Below are 24,231 nucleotides of genomic sequence, written 5' to 3'. Positions count from 1 at the left end.
TGTTGCGGGTAGGGTTAAACTTTAGAAATTTATGTTTATATAGCCAAATGCTTAGCTGTGCACCAGTTCGCATGGAAATCGTGCGAACTTTTTTAAGAACTCATCATACGTGATGTGACTCCAAAATCTGAACAATCCACGTGAAGCATCACCTCATTAAACCCCCCGAGCCCAATTTTTACTTTGATCCAAAACTTTGGTGGGCCATGAAAAATGAAAACAGTTTCCTCCCTTGATTTGCATTTCTCTTTGTTATGGCCCACCAAAATTTTAGATCAGGGTGAAAATTTGTCCCTTTGGATTTCATGGGATTCTGCATCACATGGACCGTTTGGATTAGACGCCCATGACACATGTGTAAAGGTGCGCATGTGCGTACGTGAGCATGACTCTGTTTACACACACACACACTACCCAAACCCGAGTTGATTCAGGTTTCAAATCGAGTCGAGTCTGAACGAGTAGGGTTTCGGGTCAAGTCAGGTCAAGTTACTGGGACTCAACTCAATTTGAATTTGGATTGGGTGAAGTCTACTAGGTTTGGATCGACTCACCCATTCGAGTAGGTCTGAACAAGTCGGAAGATTTGAGTCATCCTGTGCCCAGTTCTAGGTGTAGAGTAGTTAAAAGATTTTCGACCTATAAGCTTAATAGGTAACCTATACAAGATGCTCGTGAAAATACTAGCATTGCAATTTCGGGGAGTGTTGTCCAAGGTTATAGCCGACAATCGATGGGCACTCATTATGGGTAGACAGATTCACAATAGTGAGCTTATTGCTCATGAATGCATCGATTCGAGGTACAAAGAGAAGAGAAGTAGTATAGTTTGCAAGTTGGACTCGGAAAAGGCCTATGACCACGTGGACTGGGATTTCTAGGATTGCATATTGGAATGGGTGGGCTGTGGCCAAAAGTGAAGGGGATGGATGAGGTTTTGTGTTCAATCTGCCTCGTTTTCTATGTTAGTCAATAGCTATACTAAAGGATACTTCAAGGCTTCCATGGGGTCTCAAGCAAGGGGATCAACTCTCCCTATATATTTGTGGTCGTTGGTGAGGCCCTTAGCAAAATGCTTCAAAGGGGTGAAGAATGCTGTCTAGTTAATGGCTTCAGAATTTCCGAAGATGGAGTCCAAATTAGCCATCTTCAATATGCGGATGACACTATTCTATTTTGCAATGCGGATGAAATTGCCATTGATAATCTCTGAAAAATTCTTGATGCTTTGAAGCCGTGTCAGGGCTCAAGATTAATGTCGCCAAAAGTGAGATGTTAGGGGTACATGTTTCTAGCTTCTTTAGCTACAATTTTTTGGTCTAAGACAGGAGCATTCCCTTCTACGTACTTGGGCCTACCGTTATGCATCGAGAAGCCTGAAAAGCATTTTCGAAAGGATGGAGAGGAAATTAGCTAGGTGGCAATGTCGTTATCTTTCCTTTGGAGGGAGGCCAACTCTCATCAAAGCAGTTTTTTCGAACATGCCTCTGTACTTCATGTCTTTATTCAAGTGTCCTAGCTCGATATTGAAAAGACTAGAAAAGCTAAAAATGAACTTCTTTTGGAAAGGGAATATGGATGGTAGAGTTTCTTCTCCATTAGGGGGAGGTTTGCAAGCCTATTTCCGAAGGGGGGCTGGGATATAAAAAATTGGGACTCACGAACATTGCTCTCTTGGGGAAGTGGATCTGGAAGTTCGGAACTAAAGAGGGCAGATTTTGGAGAGAGATTGTAGTTAGCAAGTACAGATCTCAAGGGGGAGTTTGGTATGTGAAAAGATCCTCCCTTCATCGAACGTCTTCTATTTAGAAGGCTACAACATCAAACATTTGGTTCGCAGAAATATAGCCGTCACTCTTGGGAATAGAAATAGGATCCGATTATGGATGGATGTATAGTGTGGTGAGAGATCGATTCAAGAGGAATTCACAAGAATATTCGCTCTTGCTCCGAACCGTGACATTATTGTTTCTCAATGCTTCTCCCCTTCTGGTGGCCAGATTGTGTAGTGTCATCCTTGTCGTAGGAATCTTTCTGACATGGAGGCTTGGGAGTACATCAGTTTGTTGGATCATCTCAACCTTGTTGTTCCTTCAACTGAAGACAAGGACTCCCTGATATGGAAAGGTCATCGATCTGGGAACTTATTTGTTCGTTCCTTCTTTAGATTTTTGGCAAAATGACAGAGGCCTCAGCCCTTCGAATCCGGTTCACCATTGATTTTACGATGCTCCCCCTCGCGTGGCAGTGTTCATATAGTTGGTGGGTCGCAAAAGAGTGTTGACTATTGATAACCTCTAGCGAAGATCCCTTGTTCTCCCCAATATATGGATGCTATGCATGGCAAACACGAAGTCAATCGATCATTTGTTCATTCATTGTCCTTCTACCCACAAGATGTGGGATTCGTTCCTTGCCACGGCTCAAATATCTTGGGTCATGCCAGAATCCGTTGATGTCATCCTATGGGCGTGGCATGGAGGATGTGGTGGGAAAGCCAGGAAAATAACTTGGAGGCTGCTCATTGTGGCCATATTTTGGGCAATCTGGAAGGAAAGGAACGAGCGTTGCTTCAAGAATGGCGGGACATCAGTGGAAAGAGTGATAAATGTAATCAAAGGTCTTGTCAACAGTTGGGCTCCCTATGTTAATGCAGCCAAACTTGCTTCTATCTCTTCCTTTGTGGGATGTTAGCATTGCACTAGGTTGTATTCTTTCCCTGCCTAATGGCGGGTTAAATAAATAATTTTTTTGACTCTCAAAAAAAAAAAAAAAAAACCTCACAGTTTATCTGCATCAATAATGTTGCAAATGGCAATGATGTAGTAAAAACACATAGATGGGATTGGAAAGTACCTTAGGATGTACAAGCAAAACATGTACAAGATCTTGCCACTGTGAGGAAACATATCCTGTCAATAGATGAAGGCTGCAGACCACAAGTGCTGAATGCAGAACAGGTAGGGAACTTTCAACATGACTTTCCTAAATCACAAAACCACCCCTTATAAAAATAGAACACTGAAAAAGGAAGCCAAACCTAACAAGAGAGATAAAAGAAAACCTGTTCGTAGCGTGCAAGAACAATAACGACGTAGAATACCAGGTCCAATATCTGTTCGGTTACTTTTACCTCCTCAAGCAAAATCTGGAAAAGGAGCATAGGACAGATACAGTGCTTAATATCCCTACCAAACCTCTCCTGGAGAAGCTTTGCATCAAAATATCCTAACTGAACATCTTAAAGATTCTTTATTTTTTCCCTCTCCCGCAGCTGCTCCACCCTCCCTCCATATGACCCTCCAGATCCTCGAGTTTTCAGTTTGTACTATTAGGGCCCATGGTTCAGTGACCCAGACCACTGATCTGCTGGGTTCCACAGTGAATGGATCATGCCCAAAAAAGTCCCCAGATGGGAACTCTAAGCCACCAATCTCGAGCCTTTTTTCAGTTGAAAGTGGACCACTGTTGTATTCTCTTCTCAACCATCTATTCAAAAGGAAATAAATCTAAAGGTTAGGACCGTCCTATTGAGAAGATTTCAGGGGAATACTCCATCCACATTAGGGACAACTAATGAAAGGTAAGTACCACTGACCATGCACACCCCACTTTACAAACCAGAGAGCCAAGCATATTGTGCATATGTTCATTCGAGGATCACATAATTTCTCCTGCAATGTACCTTGTAAGGATAGTTTTTTTTTTTATGTAGGGATGGAGAACAAGACAAGAAAGAAATGTTAGGAGGGGTTATTCACAACAACTCAGGTGATGTGACAGGATCTTTTTCAGATCCAGTGGACACCACGGACTCCAACAAAGCTGAGGTTCAAAGGATTTGGTTTGGCTTAAAGCAACTGATTAGCAGAAATGCTCATCCGGCAGCCATAGAAAGTAACTTGTGTCTGGCCATCAGTTGGGCCCTCTCCTGCCCTCCCTATCCTTGGCTGGCTGGGCCGATGGATGGAGGAAATTAAAGATTTAAGAGAAACTGTCTCAGTTTCTTTTACTTGTGTCAAGATGGAAGTTAACTCTGTGCAGCTATACCTGCTACCATGCTCAATCTGCTTTCAATTAGTAGCCTTTGTCTAAAAGATAGGATTGCATAAGAGCTAGTAAAAGCACCTGCTCAAGTCTCATATGTCGAGATGCAAGGTCACACAAAGAATGCAAAAGCCGAACACCACGCAGCAAGTATCTCATGCGCGTGTCATCCCCACCAGGCGAGACAAGCACCGCAATAAGGTGCAGAGGGAGAGACCATGAAAGTCTCTCCATATCAATCTGAAAGGCAAAATCATTTCAGATACAACCACTGCAAGGAACTCAAAAATCAAAATGGGAAGGGAAAAAAAAATCACCTGAAGTAAAGAACCTTTTTCAGCATTGACTTGTATGGTAAAAGTCTCAGACTCCTTTAATAACCTACCGAGTTCCTGAGAGCTACGCCCATGTAATTCTTCTACAGCTGACTTGAAGTCAACCGCCTATCCATTAAAACAATGTGGCATGTTATAACATAATCACTGTGGGCAGCTAGAATTATGAATACATGATGCACTAGGCTACTAAGAGACTAGTTTATGAGGTTCAAACATGGAAGAGGAGAATAATTATGTTCACGTTCTTGTTTCCAAGAAAAATAATTAAAACTACTCTCAATTATAGACAACTGATATGATTACCTAGAATGAAATATCTTAAACTAACCATGCTAGACTAAAAGTATTCATGCAATCTATTGACATTTACAGAGCACTAAAGTTTGAAAATCTATTAATCCCAGTCAATTGGGTGGGGGTAGATTATGAATATCAACATGATTTTAATCAGCAGCTGGCTTTTCTGCTGCACAGCTAAGAAAGAAAACATCATCTGCTTTTGGTAGCTGCAATTGGGCATGTCAGGCCAGAGCTGTTTAACAGATCATTATAGCTTGAAGGAACTTGCAGAGAGTCTTTACATTTTATTTTTTTTTATTGAGATGAGTTTTAGGTGCTTCAACAGTGCTGTTTTTGGTGTTAGTATTTCAAAGGACAATTACCATTTTTTCACAAAAGGCCAACAGAACCACCATAAATGGAAGGGACAGCTACCATTAACAAATTAAAGAGCAAGAAGAAAGAAGAGTGTAGGAAAAACTAATAAAGGGCTCCCAACATTATTTCGGATATTCGGTCCCTTTTGGTTGCACTTAGGGGTCAGGAATTTAAGGAAACGTGTAAGCAAAAACCAAATAAGGTGTTCTTTGTCAATAAAAGACAAGTTAAGACATATCAATGCAAAACTTCTAGATGAATATTTGAGAGATGGCCACAAAGGAAAGTCCGGATCGGTGTTGTCAAAATCCTACGATTTACGATTTACGATTTGAGTCGAATCTTAAATAAATGATTTGAATCCCACCTCTGAATCCCGTTTTAAATGAATCCTACGAATTTACAGTTTGAATCCTACAATTACGATTCACATTATACTTGTCCACTCCTATTTTAAACTTCACTTGGCTTTCGTTTTTATGTTTTTAAATTGGTGAGGGCTTTAAGAATTATTTAGGGGAAAAAAAAAACTTCCAAAAAAGAAAAAAAAAGAATCATCTAGAAAAGGTAAATTATTTTATAGAGCTTTTTTAATGATTTCTTACTTCTTAACTGGTCGAAACACCAAATTGATGTATGACTTACCTGGAATGTTTTTTTGGATGGTTACGATCATGTTAACCTGTATGTATTGTGGAATGATGGTTAGAAATCAAAATATATTTTTTCATCGGTCTACAGAATCAAATGCCGCTTTTCCAATGTGGTTCTACATTCAAGAAAGTTAACAAGAACATAAATTATTAAAGGATCCTTGTATTTTTTTTACAGAAAATTTCTTAAAAGAAAAAAAAAACAGCAAAGATAAGAATCCTTTAACACTATGATGCGTATTGATAGGTGCATATTGATGGCAAAAGGATGATTGCTAAGTTTTTAATTTTTTATGATTTAGTTATATTTTTTATATTTTTAAGAAAATTGTAAAAATAAAAAATTCTTACGATTTGCGATTCGATGCGACTCAACCCCCATTACGATTTGCGATACGATAACGATTTTGACAACATTGGTCCGGTTTATGATTCCAGTAAAATGATACAATGGACTGTGAAGACATTGTGTGTGTGTGTGTGTGTGTGTGTGATTCATAAAGATTTTGTAGAAAAGAGTAGAAAGAAGAGAAACAGGTGAGAGAGAGATGGAGAGTGAGAGTAAAGAAGAAGAGGATGAAGATAAAGTAGAAGGAAAAGAAAGAGGAGACTTTTTAGAGAAATGCGACACTTGTGTTAGTCTCTCTTGACACATGCACACATGAACACAGCGCGCGCATATTAACATGAGAAAAACATATAGTGCTCCCCAAGAATACAACAATAGAATACACATACTCCCACATTTACACATATACATTCACATTCCCTACATTCCTCCTCAATTGTAGCATGGATATCAATCATGCCTTGCTTGGAAGCATGCGAAGAAGATGGTGATGACCGAGGACCAATGCCCTTTGGTTAGAAAATCAAGGAGTTGATCATTCAATTTTTTATACGACAAGCAAACATCCTGGAAGCCACTTTCTCCTAGACAAAATGATAGTCAACCTCAATATGTTTGGTGCGCTCATGATAAATTGGGTTAGAGGAGATGTGAAGGGCTGCAACGTTATGATTAAGCAACATGGGAGAAGAAACTAGGAGACCTAATTCATTCAAAAAAGGTCTTCAGCCAAAGTAGCTCACATTCACCATTAGCCACCACCCACTACTCTGCTTCAACACTAGAGCGGCCCACAACAAATTGCTTTGTGCTTTTCCATATCACTAGATTCCCACAAACCAAGGTGCAATAACCAGAAGTAGATCGGCAATTGGAAGGAAAGTCAGCCCAGTCTAAACCGGTAAGGCCTCAACATAAAGACGAACATGTGAAGAATATAGAATTCCTCGTCTGGGTGAACCTTTGAGATACTTCAAAATATACTAAACTGCATCCAAGTGATTCTTGTGGGGTGCATACATAAATTGACTGACTAAACTAATTTCATATGCAATGTCAAAACAAGTAATAGTCCAATAAATGAGTTTGATGACAAGGCAATGACACAGGCCAGCATCAAGCAAAGGATCACCACTATTAAGCTACACTCGGTGGTTTTGTTCAATAAGAGTGTCTAAAGGCTTAGCACCAAGATGACCACAGTCATGGATATGATCAAGGATATGTTTTCTTTGAAAAATAACAATATCACGTCCATATCTTGCAACTTTAATACCGAAAAAATATCGAAGAGACCCAAGATCTTTAATATCAAATCTATACCCTCTTTTTTTTTAAGACATAACAAATTTATTAGAAAGTCGCACCTGAACATGCGAAAAAGAATACAAAAAAAATGAAAATTACAATCCCATTAGAGCGACGAGAACACAAGCATCCAGGTCCTTAAACCCACAAGCCCACTCAATCACCAAAGACATTGCCTTGCAAATAAGCCAACCTTCCGATTCCAACTTGTTCTCAAAACAACGCCTATTTCTCTCTACCCAGATGGCCCAAAGAGATGTCATAGCCGCAAAGCAACATAACACTTTACTAACTTTTCCAATACCACCATCATGCCATGATGCCAGGAAGGAATGGAGCCCGGCATAACCTAGCTAACATAAAGAGTCAATAGAAAAAGCATCCCAAATCTTCCTCAAAAAAGGGCAGTGAATAAATAAATGATCCACCAACTCAACATCCCCCTTGCACGATAAACCTTCGGCGGAGCACCGTACTTCCAAAAACCAAAGTTGTGACGAGAGAGAGACAAAGATGAGGTAATAAGCCTATAGAAGGACCGAATCGAGAATCTTCCGAAGCCAAGACATTTCCAAACCACCAAATCCATCTCAAATTCAGCTAGTTGAACACTTTTTCGTCCATCTAGAAGAGAAACGAACATCTCCACTTCGTCGACAGAGAGGCCTCTACGACAAGGAGGCGCCCACACAATCTCTTCTCCAGACCTAGAGAAACAACTAGCCACTAAAATGTTCTTATCTAGGAGCCAAAAGCGCTAGGTTCAGGAAGGCTTCCTTGAACAAGTAATCACCAAGCCACAAATCCTCCCAAAAATGTATACAAGTACCATCTCCCAACAAAAAGGAAATAGCTTCTTTAAACTTCAAAGCAATTGAGAAAATCGTTTTCCATAAACCGAAAGCTTTATAGCACGAAGAGCCTTTAATCCACCATCCCTCTAGGCCGGTACCATATTTTCTAGACAAAGCCACCCTCCTTGGGCTATTTTAATCCTTAGCAAAGCGCCATTGTCAAATCTATACTAAGAAACACCTTTAACGACTTGATAACTTCATTGTATCACCAGTGATAATGATGTCATCCACATATACAATAGCATAGAGAGACCAACGGCACGTTTGAAGAATAGAGTATGGTCAGTACAACTCTGTGAACATCCCAACTTCACTAGTACATGTCGAAAGTGTTCAAACCAAGCCGGTAGAGATTGCTTGAGACCACAAATGGCTTTGTGGAGCTTACAAACAAAATCCCGGCAGCTAGTAGGAAAACCAAAGGAGGTGCCATGTACACTTCTTCATACATATCCCTATGGAGAAAGGCCTCATAGAAGACCACCCCATGGGTCAGAGAAAAACCTTTTGCCACAAGAGAACACTCAATCTCCAACAGCCTTTTTCCCTGAGGCAACCTGACAATATCCAAGGTTTGATTTTTTATTTTTTTTTCCTAGGCATGCATCTCCTCCAACATGATTCATTTCCACTAAGGAAGCTAAAAAGCTCAACGAACACTCAAAAGAACTATGATGGAAGAGATATTGGAAAGTAATGCATAGTATGACGGTGAAAGAGAACTATATGAAATGAAGTTGGCAAGAAGATGAGAAATACATGAACGGTTTTCTTTACGCGAAGCAATGGGAAGATCAAGTGAATTAGGAAAAGTCATACAACTCATACCTAAGTCTAGATCAATTGAGTGGAGAGGACCCATGGTGAGAAAGCCATTACATTGTTTCTTCCTTTGAACATATGTTTTAAGGCCAGCAATCTATTGAAGAGACTAACAAGATGGAGAGATAGTCAAGGGCTCAATACTAAATGATGGAGAGGAACAATCAAATATAAGAAGAGGTAAGCAATAATGCATTGGAGACTCCTGATGAGGGGAATTGAGAGACTTCCCTATGGAGGGTTAATATGGAATATCTTCAAAGAAGGTCACATCCATCATGTCAAATCATTTTCCAAGGATGCCAAGGGCATAACATTTGTATCATTTTTTTGTTGGAATAACCTAAAAAAGATACATTTAATAGTCTTGGAATCTAATTTGTCTCGATGAATGCTAGGAATATAAACAAAACACACACAGCCAAACACTTGACGAGAAATAGGAAACAAGAGTTGCTTTGGTTGCAAAACTGAATGGGAGCCTTTCCTCCTAAAACTCTACTAGGCATTCTATTAACTAGGTACGTGGCGCTTAACACAATGTTGGCCCACAAATTTTTGGAACATTTATTTCAAGGAGAAGGGCACAATCTACTTTAAGAAGACATTTATTCTCTCTCGGCCACTCCACTTTGTTCAGGAGTATAAAGGCATGTGTTATGAGATTTTGTACTATTTTCAAACAAGTAGTTTTGAAAGGACTTTGAAATATATTGACCCCCATGATCAAAATGCAAGATTTTTATTGTAGCCATGAATTGATTGGTAACCATCTTATGAAATATTCGAAAGCTAAAGAAAACCTCATCTTTGGATTTCATAAGATAGACCCAAGTAGCTCGAATATAATCATCTACGAAAGAAACATAGTATTTATACTCAAATACAGAAGGCACTGGAGAAGGGCCCCAACATCTAAACATATGAGGGCAAAAGGGATATCACATTTTGCATTAGGATTAGTTGGATTGAATGATTGGCAATGTTTAGCCAATTGACATGTCTCACAAAATAATTTATTCACACTTCGAGACTTAAAACAAACAAGGAAGTGACAATTAGAGACTACTAATCGCTATACGGCCAAGACGACAATGCCAATACAAAAACTGATTAATAATTGACTGAGGTGAACTCGAGGTATGGAGAGTTGATCCAACATTATCCAGAGGTCAAAAAAAGATCAATGTTGACTTGCTCACTGCCAGCCCTAATCCTTTGTTCAATCTTCGGGTTCTGAAAAACTCAATGAGAAGGAAAGAATGTTACACTGCAATTAAGAGACCCCGTAAAACGACTACCAAATAATAAGTTGCAAAATAATTTGGGGACACGAAGAACAAAAGACAAGTGATGGAACGGTGAGAAATTGATGGTTCCAGCCCGGTTATTGTGAGTATAGGTGTCATCCACGATTTTTACACGATTGTGAGATGCAAATGATGATGAGTAAGAGTGAAGTTATAGTGGTCATATGATCTAAAGGCTCCAGAATCAATGATGCAGGACGGACTGACATGTGAGTTGGAGACTAAATGTGCAGAAGCAAGTACACCTAATGGAGTATAATGATGATGTTGAGAGGAGGGAGGTTCCTTTAAGATGAGCTAGACGACAATGCAAGTTAACAATTTCATCCCCGGGCAACCAACCACTAAGATCTCAAACTCTTAATATTCATCACAAATGTTGTCGAATGAGTCAGTAGTAGCCATAAGCGCCTTCCTTGATGGTCAATGCACCCAATAGATCCGCTTCGGATGCGAACACACGTCCAAGACGGGCAAGCTCTCTCGATCGTGATACATTGGGCGGCGACACAATAATGGAGGGGACATGAGGCTTCTCGGAAGATTACAACGGTGTTGAAACGGAACAGGATGATGACATGTCAAAAGGGGATGTGGGGGACGGCAATAGTTGTTACTCTTATTATTCGGAATGGGAAAAAATATTGCCTAATGGTAGCCCAGAGAGGCTAGTTGACGCAAGACAACTAACCACTTGCTTTAAAAACTTGAACTAATAAAGCGTGGCAAATCAATCCCTCTATCTCATAGCTCAGGCCCCACATCCCATGGGTCAGGTCCTCAGTCGAACCCCCCTCATGGGCCTTATATCACATGGGTTCCGCCTCACATGAGCTACCCGGCTCACATGGGCCGCCCACCCCAAGCGTCCTTGCATCCCACAGGCCACCCACTCGAACCCAATGTGAAAATGGCTCTGCATTAATCACCCCCGATGAGGAGTCTCAAACACGAGACCTCCCGCTCCGATACCACTTCGACACAAGACAACTAACCACTTGCTCTAAAATCTCGAACTGATAGTGTGGTGAATCGATCCCTTTATCGCATAGCCCAAGCCCCACATCCCACGGGTTAGGTCCTCAGCCAAACCCCCCTTGTGAGCCCCATATCACATGGGTTCCGCCTCACACTGGTGGGGCCCGCCTCACACAATCACCTGCCCCGAGTGTGCCCTACATCCCACAAGCCACCCCAATCGAGCACGGTGTGAAAATGCCCTTGCATTACCAGTTGTGGGGAACATAGACATTTGTGAACACCTAGCCGCATGCTAGGTACATTTGGATCCACTTAAGGTAGAGGCTTGTGTGGTTCGCGTAAAGCCACACAAGGCAGTTTTTTCATGTGTAGGTGGGCATAACTACCCCTCGTGTGACTTAATTATTTTCTCTCCTCCCTCATGTGTACTTGGAGTGGTGAGGAATCATATATACTCCCAACAGGTCGTTCTTTGGGGTGAGTTTGTTTTCAACAGGGGTCTGATAAAGCCTTTGGGAGGAGACTTCGAGGTCAGGGCTCTTAGCTCATCGGTTAAAAGCTAGGCCGACTGAAGGTGTAGAGTCGTCTCATTCCCAGAGTGGATGCAAAGGAACAATTAGTGGATTTACCGATGGGGGATGTGAGATTTACGTGGTCTAATGGCATAGATCATCCTGTTTTATCCTAGTTGGATTGTTACCTGGTGTCGGATTGTCCGATCTCCCCTTTCTAGCCAACAGGATCTGCAGAAGATGACTTCTAATCACTGCCCGATCCTTCTTGAGGTGGAGATGGAGAGTTGGGGTCCACGTCTATACTGATTTGAATTAGCCTGGCTCCAAGTGGAAGGCTTTAAGGACTTGGTCAAGGGTTGTTGAGGTGCTTACAAGGTGGGTCAGTCAAGTTTCGTGCTCTTCCAGAAATTGAATACCCAAGTAGAAATTGTGTGATGGAAGAATGCTTTCTTTCAAGATAAGCAGTTATGGAGAAGGTTTTGGATGAAATCCAAGGCATTGATTAAATAGAAGAAGCGCAACTATTTCGAAGGAAGAACGAACCATAGGGACTCCCTAAAGGTTGAATATAATAATTTCTTGAAGGAGGAAAGTGGAAGCAACAATCAAGAGCCACGTGGCTTGAGGGGGATAAAAACATTAAAGTTCTTTCATGGTGTCACTAGCGCAAGGGCATGTGCAAATCAAATCGAAAGTGTGAAGGTGGACAGAGTTCATGTAGAAGACAAAGCAGAAGTGTGTGATGCAATCATATCCTTCCACAAGGATCTTCTCTCAGGCCTTGTTGTTGCTCACACAAGATTAGACAACCTTAAGTTTTGAGGTGTTGTCAGCCAAGGAGGATGCATCACCGGAAAAGGAGATATCAAAGGAGGAAGTTAAAGCTGCCCTTCAGGAGTTGGGTAGGGGCAAAGCTCCGAACACTGATGGATTTTCTATTGCATTTTTTCATATTTTTTGGGAAATGCTTAAGGAGGATGTCTTGAGTTTCATTAGGGATTTCAGCTTAAATGGAAGATTAGCATCTAAATTGCTCGTCTCGAAGGAGGGTGTCGACGACATTAAGGACTCCCATCCTATTAGTCTTATAGGCGTGCCATACAAAAATCCTTGCTAAGACTCTTGCCTCCAGATTTTGGGCTATGGGTAAGGTTATTTCTAAGGTGCAAGTGGCTTTTGTGGAGGGGAGGCAGATTCTAGATAGTTCATTGATTATCAATGAAATTATCAATTTGCACCATAAAGGGGGTGAGGGTGGTGTGGACTGTAAGCTTGATTTGGAGAAAGCATACAATTGGGTTGATTGGGCTTTTCTATATTATATGTTGGGCTGGATGGTTTGTGGGGTAAAATAGAGAGGTTGGGTGAAGGAGTGTGTGAGATCGGCCAAGTTTTCTATTCTTGATATCAATTCGTTGGTGATATTATTGAAATATTGTTGATACACTTGTGATATAAGCATTACCTAGAATTTACATAGTCAAAAATATTGGTGATACATTGGTGATATTGATGTATTGGCAATACAATTGACACCTAGAATTTACATAGTTGAAAAAATTGGCAATTACATTTGCGATATTGATATGTTAGCGATACTTAGCAATACATTGCTAATACCTGGAATTTCTGATACTACCTGCGTTATCGGTATCGCTACCAGTGTTATCGGCAGTGTTTTAAATATCAACGATATCGACCAATATATCCCACGATATATCTTGTATCCCACCTGTGCGATACAAAACGCACAAGTAGTGGGATATATCCCCCATGTTCGATCCGGTGAGCATTTTTTTATTATTATTATTTTCGATCCTTTTTTCTATAAATCATGTTAAACCAGTGTTAAATTGTTACAAATCTATGATTTTTATGTTTTGTATGAAAAACCATGGATTGGGAGCTTCAATTTAGAGATTTGGAGGAGAAGGACCAAGTTGCGGAAAATTGAAAAACAATCAAAATCAAAGATGTATGTAACCTAATCTAGTGATTCTTCTTTTACTTTTGAATGTATTGCTTGTGTTTCCACATGTCTTCTTACATTTATAAATTATATGAAAAGACTTTTAATTTACTTGCATCAATTCAGTTAGACAACGCATAGATTAGGACCCCATACAAAGAAAACCTATCATGTGCACTTGTTTTTTGTTATGTTTTGATTTGTAAGTGTGTATTGATGTCTTTTTTTTAACAATCACTGAAATTTCATTGAAAAAATCGACCAATTTCCAATGTTTCCCCATGTTTCCAACAACAGCGATACATTACGTGATACAACCGATATATCCCATGCGATAACTGATACGTATCCGTATCCCGAGGGTGCGATACGTAATGCTATACCGATATTTCAAACACTGGTTATCGGTATCGCTGAGCTGGAGATAAAGATGATATCGAAGATATTTCAATACTATCGGAGATAATTCGAACACTGCTCCCATGGAGGGCCAGGAAAATCAAGTCCGGCCCAGGGACCTAGAAATCAAGCCCGGCCTATTTATGGTGTGAGTGTCCCTCCACCCTTGTCTAGTATGTTCCCGTGCGGAGTTCCACCCCGCACATGCGGGGGGTGTTAAAGTCTCTTGATATACATTGATACACCATCCTCTAACGGCTCGAGCTTTTAGAGTAAGTGGTCGTTTGACAATTTCAAGTCAAAAGACAAGCATCCACAAAAGTGAGCTTCTAAGCATGCAGCTTAGCGAAAATGAGACAAATACTATGCGAAGCTTTTTCGATGCAGGAAAGGAAGTTTTCCATCTTCATACGTGGGCTTAACTCTTTGTATTGGGAAACCAACAAAGCATTCATTGAATGTAGTATTGAAGAGGATACAACAGAAATTATCAAGAGAAATTAAAAATAAAAAAAATAAAAAGCACCTCTTGTTATGGGCCATATCATGTTAATCAAAGTGGCTCTAGCAAATACGCTTTTATACTTCATGTCATTATTTCATTAGATGGCTAGTGTTATAGAGAGGTTGCAAAGAATTCAAAGGGTGTTCCTATGGAGAGGAGTGGAGGGGAAGAAATCCCATCTGATCAAGTGGACCAATGTATGTAAACAAAAGGAGAAGGGAGGTCTCGGCATAAGATCCCTAAAACTATTCAATCTTGCTCTCCTTGTCAAGTAGTTGTGGAGCTTCTAGGAGGAAAAAGATGGTACGCGGAACAAAAGCACTTGCACACAAATACGGGGAGGAAAACAGATGGTGATATACTGATGAATCATCTTCCTATAGAGCTTTGGGTATTTGGGAGGCAGTCCTAAAAGTGACAAATGCTTTTAGAGAGGAAATCTCCTATGCCCCAAGAGACGGGTTATGTATCAGGTTTTGGGAAGACTGATGTCGTGTAGAGAGGCCCTTCAGTTCAGCATTCCCAGAATTGTACCAGGTGGTGAGAGAGATAAACTCCCCTACAGCTCAATGCATTTCGAGGGTGGGATCCAACCATTGTGGAGCCCTGCATTCAGAAGGGATCTCCAGGATGAGGAAATAAGTATGTAAGGATGACAAAACTGCTTCAGAATCAAGGAAATATCTCTCTTGATGGGATAGATGAGTTTGGAACTCAAGCAACTCTGAGGTATTCATGAGATCCTTCTACTCAATGCTCCTTGAACTGCATTTGCTGCAAATAAGGATCTGATCTGGCACATATGGAGGTATCCAAGGCCTCCTAGGGTGGTGGCTTTTTGTTGGTTAGCCAGAAAAAACAAAAGACTCATAGTAAACAATTTAAGGAAAAGGGAAATCATTCTTCCTGATTGATGTATTCTAATGCTTACAAGATCAAGAAAATGTAGACCACCTTTTTTTCTGCATTGAACTTTCTCCAGAAAAGTGTGTGGAGAAGTTTCCTTTCACTGTTAGAAGTTAAATGTGCCACTCATGCCTCATCGGCTTGGAGATTTATTATCCATGTGGCACTTTGCTCAAAAAGGAAGAAAGAAGAGGAAGACATGGCTGCTGGTTCTTCGGTCCACCATTTGGGATTTGGTTGGAACATAACAACAGGACTCTCAACAGTAAGGCTTTAAGTCCAAGTCAAGTCTTTCACAAGGCACGATGGCTTGTTTTGGAGTGGGCCAGGGATGATAGTGTTTTCACTGGGTGCCCAATTGAGGCTTTCCATGGTAGCTTGGGGAATTCTTCATCTTTGTATCAGTCAGATGATTCCTCATCATCCATTTTGTATTCCTTTTTTGCTTTTGTTTTTATAACATTCCCAGATACCCTTCCAAAAAAAAAAAGTTTAGGTTAGAATTAAGATTTTCTATGATTCTACCCGTATATCATTTTTATAGTGGAGAATTTTATTATTGCAATTGAGTTTTTTCTTTTCTTCTTTTGGTTGCTTATGTGCTTGTAGTTGAAAGTTTTCTCATACATCAATTGGTACTAGAGCAAATCCAATAAATCATTGTGCAATTCGCCATGGATCTATGCAGATCTGACTTCTCATTCTTGCTTATCATCGATCAAAGCAGATCCAGTACAGTTACAGAGTTTTATTTTAAAAAAACAAAAACCTTTCATGAGAGATCTAGATCATAGATCCTCCTAGATCATATGATGGACTCCACCAATTTCGGCGAATAAGCAAGTAACTAGCCTTAGATTTTCTTTTCTTTTCTTTTCCTTTTTCTATTTCTCCAGATCTGCACCCCAACCCAATTTCCCGAATTCCAAAAAGGCCTTCAATCATTTTATTTTTTTTGAAAGGTAACAAAGAATATAGTAGAAACTCGCAGGACCGAGAAAGAATATAAACAGATCAAAAAGAAAAAGGGTGTCAAGGGCGAGCCCTTCTTGACAGCTTTTACATATGGAAACCATTTGAAAACAAAACCCTTAACATTTCTAACGACACCCTGAACCGAGGCAGCCTCATTCCTGAAGCACTGCCCATTCCGCGCATTCCAAATGGCCAAGAAGATGGCCATCAAAAGGAGTCTACCTATTTCTTTCTCCGATTTGCTCCCCGCTCCACTGTGCCACGCCCACAAAAGGTCCTCAACCCAAGATTGATCGGCCAAATTGAGGAAGAAGATCCACAACTTATACATGAAGGAATAATGAACGAAGAGGGGAGAGATTGACACTGCGCTTTCCATGCACATGAGACAAAGGCCTTCAATCATAACCCCTAAATTCTTCAGATCCCCTAGAACTCACTAACCCTAACCCAATTTTTCCCAATTTCCACAAAAAAGCCTAACCCTAAATTTCCTAATTTCCTTAATCCTAAATCCCAATTTATCACAATCCACAATTTTTTCTAAACTCTAAAGCCCAAATTACCCCAGATTCCCATAACCTGAAAACCAATTTTCCCACTTTATCCAAAGTTCCCTAACCCAAAAACATAAATCCCTATTTTTTTTTCTACAAATTCCCTTACCTAACCCTAACCCTAATTCACAAATCAACCCCAACCATACACCTTAAACACTATTCCCAAACCCAAAAGCCCAATTTTCTCAGATCTTCTGAACTGTAAACCCAAAGCCACAACTTTCCCAAATTTCCAAAACCATAATCCATGAATTAACCCCAATTTTCCCAACTATACAACATCAGCATCATCTAAGCCTTTCCCAACTAATGGGAACAAATCCTGTTCAAGCATCGACTATACAACCTAAGCCTTGATGACCCAAATCCCAAACCCACTCCTAACCCTAATTCCATCACCCTACAACCTAAAACCCAACTAAACTCCCTTAGCTGCTTAAAAAATTCCAACGGGAGACCTAACACCAGCACAAACCTATACACAGTCCCAACCGTAGCTTAAACAGTACTTTACCCACAACAAAATCCTACACAGCATTCAAACCCACTTCCCTAACCCAATTGTAGCCTCCCTTCAGCTGGACTCTAATGTAGCCCAAAAACCCTGAACTGATAGCTTTATACCTCAATTTGACCAACCATGGTCACCCACAGATAAATTATCCTATCCTATAGCCTCATACAGCCCTGAACTGGAAGATACACAGTCCTTAACATGTTTCCAAAACCTCTACCCAATCCCCAATACTGTTCCCCTGTACTCCACAAATCTGTCCAAATACTCAGGCCATTCCCAACCCTAACACACAACCTAGTCCATAAATTCACTGTTTACCCCAACCCTTTCATCTCAGTTCACCTCAGCCCCATTTGTACCAACAACTAGCCCCCTAAAGACCACTTGCCGGCCCAGTCCCCATACACAATCCCTTCTTACCCAGAAACTCAGTCCAGCACCTAACCTGTCACTGTAAACCTTTTAACCACCCTATCTAAGTCCCAAATCTTTCATTGATATCCCTCAACATATCTCTAAACCTATCCACTTCCAGCCCAATACCTGTGCAAATGTAAAACCTTTGGCAGCAACCAAACCTGTCTACAACCTGCCACTAACAGTCCCTATAATCTGTCCAAAAATCAGTCCCCAAACTTCAAACCCTAAACCTGGACCTAAACAGCCTACAAGCATCATAAAATATGTCCCTAAACTTCTTTAAATAAATAAATAAAAACAAGAGGAGATGAGATCTGTCCCTAAACTGGCTTATCTATCACCCACTTTGGTACCAACAGTTGATGCCCACTAGCAGCAGGACTTCTTGTAGTCCAAAGATGGTGAGAGATGAAAGGAGGGTTCAGAGAAATATCGAAGCCAGAGGAAGAAATGAGTTCCATAAGGGGTGCTATGGATTCTTTGACAGGACAATTGACCATTAATGAGGAGAACAGGAAGCACGATAAATCCAACCCACGAGTCAACAAAGGATCGACAGAATGTAAAAATTGGAAGAACATATGGAGACAGGTACTCTCTCCTAGGCAACCTTAGCTCATAAGCCAGACAGAGAGGAGGGAATTTACAAACCCTGTTAGAGTAGATTAGGATGATCTTCCTAGATTAAGATAATCCCTTGTTTGGTAAGATGTATGTCTGTTAAGATCTTCCACAGATCACCCACATCTTCCGTATATTCTTCTCGTTCTCAATGGAATAGGTAGAATACAGTTTCCACAATGTAGTCTCTCATTAAAAACATGATATCAAAGTTATGGTTATAATCTACCGTGGCCATTCTTCGACCATGACCATTCCTGCACTGCTACTGACCACAACCCAACCTGAGACCAGCCACCATCGATGCCACTATTCCCGACCACCATTCCAACACATCTCTGATCTACAAAACAGCCGTGTCTCTGGGCGATTTAGGTTTCACCATCCCTGATCGTTGCATCTACCGCATTCATCGTTGGATCTGATTAGGACCCATCTTCTCCAAATCCGAACCCAATCTTCTATTGTAGCACCCAGGACTTCGACTAACCTCCATAATAACCAAACCCATCAGCTGAACTTTGCTGCAACCTCATCACAACCAAGCTCTGTTGATCCTGCACCATTTCCACCCCATTCAAAGCCACCGGCCAAACCCCACATTGCTGGTGCCCCCGCAGCCCATCCCCGCCCATTTCTACAATCCCGCACTCAAATCCCATCTACAAACTGTCCACTCAAATACCAGCCACAATTAGCCATCCGTGAATAACAAATATGAATTTGGTTGTCACCCGATACAGCATTCTATGATAGCCTCAGCGAAGACTGCAGGCCCTGATGCCACAACAGCATGACCACCCATATCAGCGCCACTATCCTAAGGTGGAATATAATGCACACATGGATGATCTGATGAAATTCACAAAGGTAGAGAACAAAAAACTTCTTCGGGAAGCTTGATCAGGAGGGTTGACAGTTTGTCGAGATCATTGGATGATTGCTTTAGATGTAAGTCCATGACTAACAAGCTGAAGTTACACTTTGCGACAATGAAGCTAAAGGGCTCAACAAGGAATTGGCAGTACCAGATGACACATAATTAAGGCATAGTGGAAATCCTCATGTCACCACTTTATAGGACATGAAACTCAGACTAAAGCAGGGATTCCTGCCCCAAGATTCCAATCATAGCTGTTTTGGAGCCTTTTTTAACTTAGTTACTTCCTACTCTCATTAGAAGTTTTAGCATTAGTTTTGAGTCAAGACTGGCAAATTAGTTAGTGGACCAAATAGGCTTCAAGCCTGGGCTTCTTCAACTTCAATAATGATTGTAGACAAGACTAGAGATATAGCCAATCATATGGATGGAGAAGATTATGTGGTGAGACTCCAAGTATCTTTCCTTTCCTATTTCTAGTTTTTAAGCCCCTATATTCCTGCTGCAGGTCTGTTTTTGTGAATGATTCAATCACGTCAGAAGAACTTAAGGTGAAGATTGTGGCTCCAAAAAAATTTGACAAGCACAGTTCTATCCTCTTAAGCAAATTGTTGTCCCTCAATCTTCACCACAAGGCCTTTTGTTGGCCAGTGATGACTAACAAAATCTTGAAAGTAGCTCACCTGTGAAGTAGGAATTTCATGTTTCCAAATATTTGTCTCATGTGTTGGGGTGCTGAAGAAAATGGCAATTATCTATTTCTACATTGCAAGGTTGAAAAAGCTGTATGGTCCTTTGAGCTTTTGGAATTTTTTTTGATGATGCTGAAGTCAGTGGTCCCAAAAGCTGGACAACAGGCCCTTTATCGGAATGATGGGCATGTTCTTTGGAAGGTACTTCCAATGACAATCATGTGGAACTCATGAAAGCAGTGGAATGGAAGGATTTTCAATGATGAGAAGCATAATAGTCAAAAGATTGTAAGATCATTCAATGCCCTCTAGGGGAATGGAGTTCAAGGAACATGGTAGTTTTTTTAGCATGGAGGACATAGCCTGTCTCATGAGTGAGATCAGATAGGGGGTCGTTCAGTAGCAGCTACAGCTAACAAGACCAGCAACCTTCAAAAAGCAAATTTGTCCCTTCGAACAGATGCTTCGTGTGTGGAAAAAATGCAGAATTGATTCATCTATGTCTTTTTGAGAAGTGAAAAGGCTTTTATTTTTTGGTCCACCATCTTCAGCTTACATGAAATTGAGTGGTCAAGAACAGATATTACGGACGGTGCAGTGGTGGGCCCTTTGAGTCTAAAGATAAGATTTATGCACTGTCCGACTGATTGGAATGGAAGAATATTTTTTTAATAGCACCCACTCCAATAACACCCAGGTAATTGCCAAAATAGAGATGCGTAGTTAATTGGGGCATGGCTGGCCCACCTCTTCAGCTTATTTGAAGTTGAGTGCGTCTTTCCAGGGTCCTCAGCAGATCTTACAGATGATGATTGCCAGCCAGGCCCTTCAAGCCAAAGGAAAGATTCTATGGGCTGTTTGGAATGACAGGATAGAAGAATTCTTTAAAACCCGTCTAGCATCACCCAGGTAATCACAAATTTTGAAAAATCCCTAATAAATTGGGGCATGGTCGCCGAAGAGTTCAAAGGGATCTCTAAATCCAAGCTTTTTTTTGTGAGAGGAGAGGGGTGATTGATGACTATAGCTATCAGCCAACTGAAACTGGGAGTTGGACTCCCCCACCCACCTAGGGCTTCTTGAAGCTAAATGCGGATGAAACTTCAATGGGAAGTCCATGGTGTCTGGAATTGGTGGAGCGTTGTGAGATGAGAATGGGGATTCTTAAGGTCTTAGTTTTCCATGCCAGCTGGAGAGGGATCTTCAAACAAGGATGAGCTATTATTAAACATCAAAACAGTGGTGGAAATATTTGCTGCTCAAGTGGGAAATCCCTAATGCTGGAGGTGGACTCGCAATGCAATTGATACGGTGTCAGCAAATAGTGCCCATCCTGGAAATTTGCTTTTATTCTAAATAAGGTAAATAAGGTAGTCGAAGGATGTGATCCCTCTCTTTGGAGTGGGGAATTGTATCGCTGGCATGGTGTGCCGTAACAACCGTTACGGGGCTGTAAAGGCCGTTACATAAAGGTAACAGTAGCAACCATTACATGTTACAAGGTCGTAAAGGCCGTAAGGGCTGTTACAGAAAAAATGACCCGTGAAAGTAGTTACAGCCACCGTAATGGCCCATTACAAACCCCATAAAAGCAATAATGGTCCATTGCAGGGCTGATACAAGTTTTTTTATTTTTTTTCCAATTAAGATAAAAGGGGAGAGAGAGAGAGAGAGAGAGAGAGAGAGAGAGAGAGAGAGACTATAAAGGCCGTTGTGGGGACCGTAACAGCCATTACAGCCCGTATCATAAAAGTAACAGTGGTGGCCGTTACGGCGATCGTTACCGTTACAGAACACCTTGATTGTCGGCCCTTGCGAAGGAATGGATTCCATGGATTTTCTTTTTGCATAGGGGAATCCTTGCCTTGATGGATCCATGTTTCTCCTTAGTTAGTGGGCTTAACATTTTTTAGCATCAATCAAAAAGACGGCTATTGTACTTTTGTCAATGAAAAAATGGATTGTTGATGAAAAAAATATATTTCAAGAAAACGAACAACCAACGGGAGGGGGGGGAAAAAGCTTCCAAGTACTCACATGATCGTTGTTGCTTGTGACTTCCTCCTTAACATGCCTCATCTTTGGAAACTGACAACATAATTCAAAGGTCTTGATGGTGCAAATAGAACACAATATGCAAGAATGTGCTAAATGAGTCTCAATGGGCGTAAGAACCATACCTATGCTTTCTTCCAAAGGTTATAAACTTGAATGATAATTACAGAACAGCATTTTCATTTTATCAATCCGTCACAAAATGGTAGGGAATGCAATTGAATATCTGAAGTAAGATAAACAAAACATATGTGAGGACAAAGGGTACTAAGATTCTTTCAGCATCCCCAAACTATCAAATCCTCGATTGCCATTAATGGCAGAATGGAAAATACTAAATCCAGAAACCTCATCTTCAAGCACTAAAAATAGATGTCCCATGTGTGCTAACATGGCAATCTAAGCCTTTTGTCAAACGGCTCCCTCAGTGCATGTGTCATATTCTAAAAATCAAGCCAACCAACTCGCCAGATGAGCAACCAATGCACACTGGATGCATATGTTGGTTTATCATTACTCTAACTATCCATGTCATCATACATGCGTGGCCCACCTGATACATGGACCAGTCAATTTTTGGAATAAGGAGCATTCGTCATGGAAGCCACCTTATGAGCATCACAAATGCCGCAAACATGTGTAATTAGTCACATGTGCAAATCTGTGTTTAGCTCTTGGATATTGGTGTCTTGAATTAACATTCCTAAAAATCAAGCCAGCCCACTTGACAGATGAATAACCAATGCACGATGGATGCATATGTTGGTTTTCATTTCTCTAACCATCCATGTCTTCATGCATCTGTGACTGGCCCGATATATGGAAAAGCCAGATTTTTGAAATAAGAAACATTCACCATGTAGACCACCCTACGAACATTCAGGATGCCACGCATTTGCGTTTTGCACTTGGAGACACACATATGGGAAGAATTAGTTTTGCCTGAGGCATGACTCAGCCACACCAGCATGCATCACCCCACAGGGCCCACATGCAGAGTTGTATTATAGTCAGAACTGCTACAGACGAGTCAGGGTCAGGCAACCACACTGAAACGACGGTCCTGATTAGTGAAGTTGAATGTGAAGAATGCAGCTCCATAAATCGGCTGGTCCACTCATCACAGGGACCACCCACATGCACTGAATGTAAGCCGTTGAATTTGTTCTGCCCCGCCCATCGACTCCACACGTCTCACCCAACTGATGAGTGCACCAGCCTGTTTTCTGCGGCAGGTCGTTCTCACCATGGAACCTACCTTACCACGGCTCAGATGTGCCACACGCATGGAGCTCCACACGTGCCGCGTGCTAAGGTGCTCGTAGGCCACAAAATCCACCCAAAAAGAAAGCTCTGACGCAAAAATCCAAAACCCTAGAATAATCAAAATCCATATATATAAGCACGAGCCAAGGATTCAGACTCTGCTTTGGAAGCTTCAGTTAAAACCCTAGAAATGTATATATACGAAAATCAGTGGCAAAGAGTTCGAAAGGTGAAAGGCTTACCAGAAGCTGAGGAAGGTGTATTCCAAGGAATTCGATTCCGGGGTGTAAGAAGCACATACACCGAAAGCCAAGTGTAAATCTCACAAGCGGGAAAAATTCGAGCGGAAACGATGGGATTGCGTGCTTCGGTGTATAGTTATACTACGTCGAGTTGGGATTTGAAGCGTTAAAGACTACGTTTGACGGGAGGGGTGCTGATGGATAATATCTAACATGCGCCAGCGCGACTGTTAGGTTAACCTGCGCTGCTGCTGTACACGACGGACACGAGGACGCGAATTTCCTGCAACCAAGCCCGTGTAACCAGAAGCTCTGTGGGGTCCACCTCGACGCTTATGTGACATCCAGTCCGCCCATACGTTGTGACGGATAATAATAATACGTGGG

General features: G+C 41.2%; 1 protein-coding gene across 22 annotated transcripts in view; it reads right to left on the bottom strand.

The window, feature by feature from the left end:
* LOC131231011 (nodulin homeobox) overlaps positions 1 to 24,030 on the bottom strand; it is an 81,741-nt gene extending 57,711 nt beyond the window's left edge. For 5 of the 22 annotated variants that reach the window (XM_058227079.1, XM_058227083.1, XM_058227085.1 and 2 more), the window contains exons 1-6: positions 23,845 to 24,030; positions 22,319 to 22,369; positions 4,365 to 4,490; positions 4,129 to 4,287; positions 3,065 to 3,148; positions 2,857 to 2,985 (exon numbers count right to left, since the gene is read on the bottom strand). In XM_058227079.1, the coding sequence (XP_058083062.1) occupies positions 2,857 to 2,985; positions 3,065 to 3,148; positions 4,129 to 4,287; positions 4,365 to 4,490; positions 22,319 to 22,369; positions 23,845 to 23,901 (606 nt within the window). In that variant the 5' untranslated portion in view covers positions 23,902 to 24,030. Of the gene's footprint in view, positions 1 to 2,856; positions 2,986 to 3,064; positions 3,149 to 4,128; positions 4,288 to 4,364; positions 4,491 to 22,318; positions 22,372 to 22,461; positions 22,563 to 23,594; positions 23,711 to 23,844 lie in introns of those variants that run through there. The other 17 variants (XM_058227063.1, XM_058227074.1, XM_058227068.1 and 14 more) reach the window with 16 other exon arrangements.
* Positions 24,031 to 24,231: the final 201 nt, after the last annotated feature.

Source organism: Magnolia sinica, chromosome 17, assembly GCF_029962835.1.
Source record: "Magnolia sinica isolate HGM2019 chromosome 17, MsV1, whole genome shotgun sequence".
NCBI lineage: Eukaryota > Viridiplantae > Streptophyta > Magnoliopsida > Magnoliales > Magnoliaceae > Magnolia > Magnolia sinica.
This window is presented reverse-complemented; position numbering and strand designations above follow the sequence as displayed.